The 11,982-nt window shown below is 38.1% G+C and overlaps 1 protein-coding gene across 1 annotated transcript in view; it reads right to left on the minus strand.

Moving 5' to 3' along the window:
- ADGRV1 (adhesion G protein-coupled receptor V1) overlaps positions 1-11,982 on the minus strand; it is a 548,236-nt gene that overhangs the window by 1,295 nt on the left and 534,959 nt on the right. The window contains exons 82-83 of the mRNA XM_019641108.1: positions 9,424-9,615; positions 6,451-6,628 (exon numbers count right to left, since the gene is read on the minus strand). Coding sequence (XP_019496653.1) covers positions 6,451-6,628; positions 9,424-9,615 — 370 coding nt within the window. The remainder of the gene's footprint in view (positions 1-6,450; positions 6,629-9,423; positions 9,616-11,982) is intronic.

The raw sequence follows: 11,982 nt of genomic DNA on the forward strand, positions 1-11,982 counted from the left end.
CCCCCCCACACATACCCACACAGAGAATGGGGATGTGGTCACAGGGCATGGTGCTCATTTGAATTTCCTGGGGCACAAAACTAAACAAGAAGGAAAGTGAAAAAACCTGTAGCTGGGGGAGCTGAGACTTCTCTTTCTGTCAAAACGTAGGAAAGGCTATTCTGCAGAGCTGGTATCTATGGGAAGATGGTGAATTAACTTTGTCTTAACCTATGTGGGATGGAAGCAGGAGCCCATTAATGGCCTTCTTCTAGTCAAACCGTCTCTCGTTTGGTATCTGTTCTTCCCACCCTCTCTCTGGTGAAGGCTGCTGTTGAAACCCACTTCCTTCCTTTGCTTTGATGACAGTGTACTTGTGACACTTCCCACCTTCTGATCTGGTCTTTCCAGAGGTGTGCTTTCCCTTGCATTTCCTGCTGTCTGACCCTGGCTGCCCTGTCTTCAGCCCTGCTTCAAGGCCTACAAGATCCCCCTGATTAGTGTAGTAATGTTTTGTGATTTTTAAAAATGTATGTAAATAGGATACTACTCTATATAATATTCAGGAAGTTACTTTTTTCACTTAAAACATTTTCTAGAGTTATAAATGTTGTTAAAGTTTGATTTAGTTCATTTATTTTAACTGCTATATAATAATCCATTGTGTGAATATATCACAATATATTTTCCCCCTGCTCTCTAGCCTCCCGAGCTGCTGGTCACTCCCTTTTCACACCATGTTATTATGGTGGCACTACCTAGGATTCTCGAAATTCCCCAACTCCTTAATCTGGTTGCCTCCACTCTTCCTATAACTATCAGTTCACCATATCACCTCTGCTACCCATGGAAATATGATGATTCTCTTTTAAAATTCCTGACTCCCCCATTGGATTATGTCCTTCTTTATCTTTATATCCCTAGCTCATAAGTCAGTGCCAAGCACACTGTGGGTGTTCAGCAAATGCTTGTTGTATGTATTAATAAACTGTGCTCTGCATCCTAGCTCTTGAAAATGCCTCTTCTGGGCCAGCCGAGTGGCTCAGTTGGTTAAGAGCTCACTCAAGAGTGCGAGCTCTGAGCAACAGCGGTTTGAGTCCCACCCAAGCTGAGCTGCCACTGAGCTGCCAACAGGTGGCAGGATGGCTCAGCTAAAAGAAAATGCCTCTTCCATCCTTATTGCCCACTCTGTTCCTCTGATCTATTCTGTATTCCACTGCCCCTTCCTTCTCAAGAACAAACATTAGTCCCTAAGGCCAACTGCATCAAATCTGGAAGCCTCTGCAGTGGCTTTTAAGACACTCCCTAATCTGGCTATTGAGTATCACTATTTCAATATATTTGTCTTTGTTGTGATTTTTAAATATGCAAAAAATGTGCACTAGCACACTGGCATCAAAAATATTGTCTTGATAATTTTGGAATTCAGTTGTAATTGTTAAATAGGAACTTTAAGCCTGCTGACACATTTTGTCAATGCCTGTAAAGAAGTGATGGTGTTTTCCAATGCAGAAACTGGCTATCCAGGCTTTCCCTCTTAGAGGTCTAGTCTTTCTCACAGTTGACCTTGATATAATTAGAAACACTATCTTAGCTAAAAAGAGTGTCCGGTCTCCTGCTTGCCCCTTGGGGCAATGGCATTCTGACATTAAATTCCCTTTATTGCACCCAAGTAAAGGTAATCGATCTACTGAATTAATGTAAGTATTTTTGTATGTGTCTGAATATATCAAAAATTTTCCTTATGGACAATGATGAATTCTAGGAGTAATTAAAACAGCATAGGGAATATCAACGGCTATTGAAAAGTCTAGTCAGTCCCCCTACCTAAAATCCATCCATCCGTCCACCCCCCCACCCCCCCATCCCATATACATCCAGGGTTATTGAGATGTATCCTAGTCTTATGGGACATATACCTTGGCCCAGCTAGCTCGGATTCTTATTTCAACATGTTCATCTGCCCAACCTTTCCTGACTCTCTATGGAATTTGTGCTTAGACGGATCATACTTCCTGCTCTTGTGACTGACCTGCTTATTAGTGACTTACTAACCTCTGTCCTGGCTGTTATATACTCTTTGATATATATTTCAGTGAAAGACTTAGAGAAAGGGAAGCATATAGGACAATACTGCTGTACAGTTAGTGCTATTCAGGAAGGACAAACCAATCTCTTCCCACCTTGTCCTAACCCAGTGCTTCAAGTCCCACAAGTAGGGATTTTCTTTTTCACTTTGTACATGGTCCTTAAGGATTTTCTATTAAAATATAAAATTCACAGAAAATAGTTGTACCTTCCACCTGTGTTTACGAAATACTTTATTATGAATGATTCTAAAGCTAAGAAAGAAGAATGTTAAAAAGAAGGGCTATTGAATGCAAAGGGCCCATTTTTATCTTAAATTTCCAGTGTTCCCTAAGGTCAACTGTAGATCTAAGAAGTGGTTGGATGCCTGCCAGAAAGGCTGGAACACAGAGAAGTCTGGGGCTGGCAGTCACATATGCTCTCAAGGGGAAAATTCTCAGGTGCACTGTAGAAATCATTGTGAATAAGAAAATCTCCTCAGCATAGGATTTTTGAGATAGAAAGGACAACAAGAGTTGCTAGCCCAATTATTACAGATGAGAAGTTTTGGTTACGTGATTTGGCTAAAGTCAGTGGTAAATCCGGGAGCTGGTTGCCCACCTCATAATCTAATGCTACGTAATGCTTCAAGTGAGTCTTCTGGAGTCTTCTATAAATCACCTGAAGCAGGAGCACCAAGCTGGGATTCCTTTAACATGAAGCCTTTTCAAAGGATACAGGTGGTGTGGGAAGGATAGCTTTAAGGAAATACAGTATATATTCCCAGACCTTAACTTCCATATGCACTTTTCTGATGAGATTTATTTTTTTACTTTTGATAATTATCTATGAAAACATTTAATATTTTGTTATCAATGTCAATTTATTCAACTGTAGGCTAATAGTAATTGTAATGATGACTTAATACAAAATAAATTTTTGACACTATAGTCTTATGGTCACAGAAAATATTTAAGTTGCAATTTATATACATGTTTTGTTGGAGTGAAGTATGAGTGGGTGAAGGTTAAATTAATTTCAAGCATAAAACATATTACATTAAGATAAAATTCTGTGGTGGAAGTGAAATGGAAATACAAGTTCAAAGAGAAAGGAGAATGATGTAAATTTTTCCAACTATAAAAGAAAAGCCTGCTTATATACTTTTAAAATGAAACAAGTAACAGTGGTATTTAATTGCTATGGGATTTAGACTCCTTTGAATTCATTTAAAAGAATATTGTAAAATTTTTATTTTAAAACACTAAAATTTATAATACAGTGGGAATTACATTATTTGATGCTATATTTAAACTTAGGATGAAAATGTTTAGATGTTTATTGAAACACATCCAAAGGGTTCCATAGCTTTTCAAAGTTGTTTAGGGGTTCAAATGAAAAAGACTTCGAAGATCCACTTCACTTGGAGCAGCCCATAGCTAAGGTGGACCTGAGATGGATAAAGATTTGTAAATTCAAATGTTACAGAGGACAGGGAAGCTAGCATAAACCAGTAACACAGGTCTGGTGAGCACCAGACAAACCAAAGAGCTCATGTTCCATAAAGAGGCAGCCATTACTCAACTTCAATCAAGCAGTGTTGTGCTAGATTTTAAACACTGTTGCTAGATTAAAAAAAAAAAAAAGTTCTGGATTTTTATGGGTAGCTCTAAGTTTTTAAATTTTGGCTCAAAAATGCTAACATGCTACAAGGGTCAAACAAAACACCCTGTTGGGCCAAGCTTGGCCTATGAGTCAACTGTTAATCTGCTGTGGATGGAATGGCACATGGTCTGATCCTTTGGTTTGACCATATTCTCTGACAGAAAGTGTCGAGGGGGTGGTGGTGCTTGATTATTATAGTACCTTTTCTAAAAATAGAGGGAACTGATGTTAGAGACTGTTATTTTGGTCTTTTTTAAGTATTTATTTCCAAATGAGTTCAGTGAACTCTATGAAATACTAAACTCAATCTATAAGGAAGTCATTCCACACATTCCTGAACTGAATGCATTTAGTATTTGTTATATATATATATATATATATATATATATATATATATATATATATATCCCACATCTAATTTAATTATGCTGCAAGGATTCATTTTATGCTTCCATAACATCCACAACTGACCACTCTGCAGAGCTGGGAACATAATCTTCCCTGAGAATCATTTGCAACCTGAAAGCCCCTTTTTTAGTCCTAATGCAAATGAGCGTTTTAGACAGTTGTTCAGTCCCTCCTTTGTGAAACTCTTCTTAGTTCTCTTTCTCACCATGCTATGATCTCCTCCCTGGGGCCCTCTTCTAGTCACTTTTTAAATGTAGATATTATCTAGGATGTTCTTGTTTCCCTTCCTTTCTCTAGCTTTCACTTCCTCCTTCACCCCTCCCTTCCTCACATGTTTTCTTTTCTTCTCTTTCCTCCACTTTTCCATCAAATTTACTCATCCACATAGCTTCAAATATAAACTTTGCACTGATGCATTTCAAATCAATACCTTCAACCCTGATCCCTTGCCTAAGATCCTTCAAACTGGAATATTTAAGAGCCACCAGGCCTAACGATCAATAAGTACAAATATGAACTCATCAGTTTCCGCCTGCAAACAGAAGCAAATGAACAAATGCTCTTGATACAATTCCTGAGCCACCTGCTGAGAAGCATGGGCCCTTTGCCAACTGTCCCCTCAGTGCTCCTCCTGCATTCATCTTCTCTTTTTTATGTCCACTCCCCAAATCTGAGGCCTGAGCTTTATTCCCTTAGACAACTGCAATAACCTCTCATCCCAGCCTTTCTGACTTTGCTTCCGAATTTATTCTTCATACTTTCATAAGAGTTATTTTATCTCAAAAACCCAGTAGGTACCTGCCATTCCTCTCCTCAAAATACCTTCACAGCTCACTAGGTTCTATAAAAATCCCATTCCTTAGCATGGCATCTGAAGAGCATTTTAACATGCAAAATATCAGTAAGTGTTCTGCTCCCCCAAATGAACCTATCACTAAAAGTGTTCTGGAAACGCCTGGTGAAATTGAGTGACATGGGTTTCTTTAAGCCAGGGCTTTTTAGAGCGGCTAAAACGCAAACGTGAATTGTGACTCTTAGCCTAAGATGCTTCAAACCTACATTTTAAGACCCAAGAGGCTTACTGATCAATATGTCCAAATCTGAATATAGTTCCCAAATATACTCAGTCAGGGAATGCTCCTATTAAGGATGACTATGAATATCTCAAGGAGGGTGTACCCTGAAAACCAGTTGGGGAATGGCAATAAATTTTTAACAATACAGGTGAACTACTTTTCAGGCCTTTCTCCCACTCTATCATGCTCCACTATCCTCCACCCCGGACACATTGCAGTGCGTGTTCTCCCCAAGCAGGCCATGTACCCTTAAACCCTGGCTTTGGCTAATTCTGTTCCCTCAGCTGCAATGCCTTTCCTCCACTCTTTATTTATGTAAAACCTATACATTTTTCAAAAAACAATTGAGAGGGCTTAAAAAAAAAATCCTTGATCTCCTCAAGGAAATTACTAACTTTTTCCACTACTTATTTTACTCTTCCTTATGTCATGTTTGTGTGAATGTCTATTTCTTCAAACAAACTCTTAAGTTTCATATTCATCCACTCATTCATTCTCCAACAATATCTACAAAAGGTTTACCAAGTGACAAGTACTGTTCTGAAATAGGGATATATTTGTAGTACTTTTAAAATAATTATATCAATTTCAATAGGTTCATCTGAGCATGGACATATCTTCTTGCTTAGTTGTACATCTAAAAATAAAAAGTTCACTGAAATTTTCATTACAGTGACAGTTCAACATTTTTCCAAGGAAGAAGAAAAAAAAAAGAAAAAACTGCATAATTGATTTGAAAACAACTATCCATTGGTAACAGGTTGAATGAGGTTGAACTTATAGGGAAGAGCCAATGTACTACTATATGCGACGGCACTTTGAAAACTGTTGACCTGAACAAGGCTCATTATGTTTGCCTTTGAAGCTTTCTGCTTTAAAGATACTCCATAAGGAGGTCTCTTTGGCAGATCAGAGGCAAAACTCATAGTGAAATCCCTTCCAGATTGTCTTATGACACTGAATTTGTCTAAATAGTATCCTGGTGTTCTAGAAAGATTCCAGGACAGAGATATTTACATTTAGTTAGAGTATGCCTTTTTCCTGAAAGCAAATTGAAAATTATTTTTAGGTTGTGTTATATTTGGTGCCAAGAACAAAATATCCTAGAGTTAGGCTGCGATTAGGATGGGTCATGAGAATCAAAATGTACTGAGGGTGACTGATTGTACTTCTGCAACTTCATGGGAAGATGATATAAAGTGTAGTGTGTAGCAGTAGTGCCTATTTCTAATGTAGTTTGTGGGTTGACACATACCAGTTTTTAATGCAAATATCAAGTCATCAAACTCCTGGGACTCTTCATCAGCTATTAGTGACCCCTGGCCATATCCTCCAGAAGAAGGAAACGTGGTGCCATTTTGTGGACTTGGCTTTAAGTCAGGACTGGCCTGACTGGCTTGTTGGAAGGATCCTCTCTCCCAGTCAGGTGGTACCTTTTTGGGTTGGGGCAGGGAGAAAAGGAAACAATAACATGAACTCTGAAATGTATATAAACAATTTATCTCTGCATCTCATTATACAGAACAAGTGAAAGGCTTGTGGATTGTTGAGAATTAAGATCTTTAATTGTACCTTTGTGCTTTAGAGAAGTTATGTTTCACCATGAGACTATCTAATCTGGTGATTCTAAGTGATTTCTCCATTAGAATCAGTTGTAGATTTCTATGGTGTCATGTGTGGGGAAAGGAAATTACTTTTTAACCCAATCAATACATTTTATCTTTTGGTAGGATGTATGCAAAGAAAACTGTTAAAAATATAAGAACTGGAGAAGAACCCTCCTAATCTTTAAGATACAACATTAAATTTTAAAGGTTGCTGTCTATAAGGACATATTGAATCAAACAAAGAAAAGCTTCTCTGATAGCATTCTAAACTCTTCCTTTTTAAAAATTAAATGATTAAAAAGATAATTCTATCCTGAAATAATGAAATATATTCACTTCCCTCTTGGTTACTGGTAAACAACCCCTTAATCCTTCCTTTCCTAATGCTTTCCCTTCTCTGCATAGCTTTCTAGAATGTCTCTGACAGTCCCTCATTGACAGCTGGATCAAGGCCAATTCTAAACCTCTGAGGAATGTGGAGCACACTTTAGGGTATGCCACTGCGCAATCCCCCAAATGAACATTCAAGTAGTGGCTGAGGCCCAGGAATGGAACTGTCACAGCTGCTGCCTCCCAATATAAGGTTTCCTGAGTCACTGCAAGGATGCTTCAACTGAGAAAAGTGACCTGACAATTGTAGAAATAAACCTGAGAGAAGACAAACGTTAAAAAATTTCATTAAGAAGGTGATCATCTAGACCAACACTGTTCAGTGCAACTTTCTGGGATCATACAAATGTTTTACATCTGCATTCTCCATTATGGTAGCTGCCAGACACATGTGGCTACTAAGCACTTGAATGTGGCCAGGGTGATTATGAATGGAATATTTAATGTTACTTAATTTTAGTTGAAATTTACATTGCCCTACATTGCTAATGGCTATTGCACTGCATAGTTCAGATCTAGGCAAATGCTAAATTGAGTAACCTATAAAAAAAGACAAAAACAATTTCTTTTTTAAGATTCACTCCTGAATTGCTGATCCTAAAAATTTCTGTTTCCATTGTGATGAACTTCGATGTGAAAATAATTCAGTTTTAAGAACTTCTGGGATATAGAAATGGTACTAGGTTTCTAAACATTTATGGGTACTAAAGACATATCCGAATTTTTAAATATTGCATTAAATTTTGATCACTTATCTTAATTTTAACCTGACATGAATAAAATTACTTTCTATATTAACATGGAAGAGAAAAAAATATCACTGAACAGGTAGATTATCTAATTACCTACCTACCTACCTACATATGTACCTATACGCTGCTTCCTTTTCAGACTGATACACTTTGACTTCCTGCCATTTTTCAGGACGCAAACACAAATGCTGTTGCCCTTGGCTTTTTAATACAGAGAGGGTAGAATAGCTATGTAAGGAATGGTAGACAAGCACATCTTGGGCACTGTAGAAATTGTCAAGGACTTCCACACAACCTCTTCCTGGATAAATGTCTTCAGATATGTTTTAAAATCTGAGCAATGGTCCCAGTGCTATGGTGGCATTACTGACAGGTTGGTGGTAATGTGATTTAGACACAGGAAACCAAGATGATGTGGACAGAATGCGGAAAGCAAGGGGAGGTAGGTTTTACAGAGAATATCCTGGATAGATCTCCTGGTTGTGCTATTGAAGCACTCTTCCAAGCTTTCATTCTAAAATGTTTTATGGTATTTAAATTAAAAAGAGTTTCACCCTGGGCTGGCCAAGTGGAGCGTTGGTTAAGAGTTGGCTTGGGAGTGCGAACTCTGAGCAGCAGGGCCCTGGTTTGGATCCCACATGAGGGCCAGTGACACTGCCCTCTTCAGCTAAGATGCTGAACAACAGCTCAACCTGGAGCTGGGCTGCTGTGAGTCACTGGCGATGGCGTAGGCTGCAACAGAGCTCCAGTGGGCTGCCATAAGCTACCGTGAGTGCCTGGCAGCCAGTGTGAGCTACCAAGAGCTGCCGTGAACAGCCATCCAATGGCCGGCGACTGATCTGCCTCACCCGGGAAGAGCGCAATGATAATACCAACATGGGCCAGTGAAGTGACGTCCTCCACAACTAGACTGAAGAACAAAAGGACAGCAACTTGTCTGTTCCCCTTCTCCGATTCCTCAATGCCGTTTCCTCCCCCAATTCCCCCAATAAAATCTTAAAAAAAAAAAAAAGTTTCATTCTATTTTCTTTTCACTGAATGTTTGCTGGGATTGAAGTAGTGAGTTGAGATGGTGAAGGAAGAGAGCTGTATTAAGTATTTTTAGGAAGAATAGTATTAAAAAAAACATTTCTGAAGCAGATTCAGTCACTGTCGTGTGAAATTCAGAAGATTTTGAAGAAAGAGATGACAAAGTATACTCTGTCTGATTTCCCAGTACAGACTGCTGGTTAGAAGAGGTCACAGGGCAGGGCAGAAAATGAATTCAATAACAGGCATGATACCAGAGTAAGCAAATCAAATACCATAGATCAGAGGCCTTCAGTAGGATCAGGATTTAAAAGTCACGTAGCACCATTTAACTTGTACTCTTAATGAGATAGAAAGACCTTATATGGAAGAGAGACAGACAGAGACAGAGATAGAGACAGAGACAGAGACAGAGATAGAGACAGACAGAGACAGAGCAAGGGCAGGCACCTCCTCCATAGCACTGATAAGATTCTGGGTGGACTTGCTGATTTCCCCTCCAGCAGTAGGCATTCCACTCCCGGGTGTGAAGAAGGCTGTGCTGGGTCCCGGGTGCCCATTCATTTCCACTGTGTAACTCGCCTTCATGGGGCAACATGTCTGGTTGTGTAGAATGAAATAGACCACAAAAACATAAAGTCCCTGCAAAAGAAAAGAACACCAGCATGTTAAAGGAAGTCCTGCTACATAGCTGAAGCATAAACACTGTTGTAAGCACAACAATTTTCTATAAGTGTTCTCAAAATTCTACCCAAAACTGGGAATTACAGAACACGTTAGAGTTCTAGCAAGAGGCTACTGTACATTTCTGAATGTCATGGAAATGTTATTCCATGTCATCTGGGACAGCTGTTCTCTCACCCACAAATCTTTTTTTTTTTCTTGGTTAAAACATAATTAACTGAAATGTAGCCCTACTAATACACAAAAACAGAATTAGAGTAGTATATCTGATTGGCTGTGTACATTTTGTTTTAGAAAGCAAACCCTCTTGCCTTCCAGAAAATTACTGTGTTTTCCCAGATCTCACTTATTCTCATTTTTTTTTTTTCCTTAGCAATGGTTCAAATGAGGTACTAAAGCTCTAAAACCACCTTGTAGGCTTCTGGATGGGCAGCACTAATTAAGCCTTCTGATTTTGTTTATGTCTCACCTACTTTTCTCATTTAGAAATAAAATCACTGGGTAGAGATGCAGAGGAATTCTGTGGATTGCTTAATATTTAGCATACCTTGCCTCTCAGTAAATGTTACATAAGAACAATAAAGATATCTTGTGCATTCACAAAGATTTGCTGGCCCTTTAAATTCTTTTGCAATCTAGCTAAATTCTTGACAAATGCTCTGCTTCCATCACAGATAGCAACTCACTTTTGTATTTGTGTTCCCAACAGTGCCTACACTGCTGTGATTCATGATTTCTAACAGGGATCTACTGTATACGTCTAACGGTGCTTCTATAAAGCTTGTTAATTTTGACCTTTACACTCAGCCAATAAAATACATTAAATTGTGCCTGTGTGTGTTAATCCTGATGTTTAAATTTTGAAAGCAAATAAAAATCTCTTGAGTTATTAAAATTCTTAAATTAATCCACAAAAATGAATGCAAGACATCAACTTATTAAAGAAGAAAAGTTAAGATTTTTCATAAAACACAAATAAGTATCTTTGGACCGTGTAGTTTGCATTCTCTCATGGTTTCTAACATTTCTAGGAGTGTAGAAGCAATAGCGTACATAATATACTTGTGAGCTTGAAACTTATGTCAGCTGGTATAAATGGGAAAAAGTCTATTAGAAAATACACATGGCATAAGAATTACAACCAACTTTTAATATAAAATAAGACGACGGTATGAAAGGTAGGTTGCTAGCATTTGTTCTCTGTTGCCATTTCTGGAATACTGTTACAAATTAGGCCTTTCTCTTTCTGCTGTAATTGACCCCTTCCTGAGTTGGCATCCAGTCCACATAATTAACAAATATGTTTTAAAATCAGTGGTTTATCTGCTAAAAATATTTTTAAATGTAATTACTCTAATCATGACATAAATTTAATACCAGAAACATTTATTTCCGTTTGAATTATGGTCATTTTGTTTTTTTTGAAACAACATTAACATTCTAAATTATGTAGGATAAGTGAATTATTTTCATGTGTAAATAATGTTGTGAACATTAACAGAAACAAATCTTCCTGAAAACACACATACACATCCAAATTTTTTCTCGTACAAGTAATTTTTCACATGAGTATGACCTAATTACATTGGCCACAGCAATAGACAAAACAGGAAAAAAATTAAACTGTCAGCCTTAAAAATTGTGGGAATGTCACTGATTTATTTGTGGATTTCTCTAAGTGTTACAAAGTGATAGGGTAAAAGCTAGATCAGAAACAAAAACCCTGCTTTAAAATCCATCTCTAAGGACCCATTTGTTAAAACAGCACATTCTCTCGTTTGTTTTTCTATCTAGCCTTTTGTGCTTCAGGAAAGGAACTGACTGCTGAAAATAACTTGCATGTGAAAACTGCATGTTTTTTTTTTCCTTAAAAGACTATTTACATATGCAGTAAATACTTTGAATCTTTTAGATGTGCCCCAGGAAACATAAACAATGTTAAAATGGAAAGAAAAGGATGTTTAAATGAAGATTGTATGACATTTGCCTGTATCCGGCCCAGGCAGGGCAAATTTAGAAAAGGGACCTTCATTATCCAAAGTACTCAACTGTGGAGGTTTCTGACCTCAGAGTAAAAACAACTCCCTATTCCAAACACTGCATATTAAATCTCAGGCTCTCGTTGTGTCCTGGTCTGTAAAAGAATTTGAAGAGAAGAGAAGAGAAGAGAGAAGAGAGAAGAGAAGAGAAGAGAAGAGAAGAGAAGAGAAGAGAAGAGAAGAGAAGAGAAGAGAAGAGAAGAGAAGAGGGGGAGAGAGAGGGGGAGAGAGAAGGAGAGAGAGAGAGAGAGAGAGAGAGAGAGAGAGAGAGAGAGAGAGAGAGAGA

Source organism: Hipposideros armiger, unplaced genomic scaffold, assembly GCF_001890085.2.
Source record: "Hipposideros armiger isolate ML-2016 unplaced genomic scaffold, ASM189008v1 scaffold_57, whole genome shotgun sequence".
Taxonomy (NCBI): Eukaryota; Metazoa; Chordata; class Mammalia; order Chiroptera; family Hipposideridae; genus Hipposideros; species Hipposideros armiger.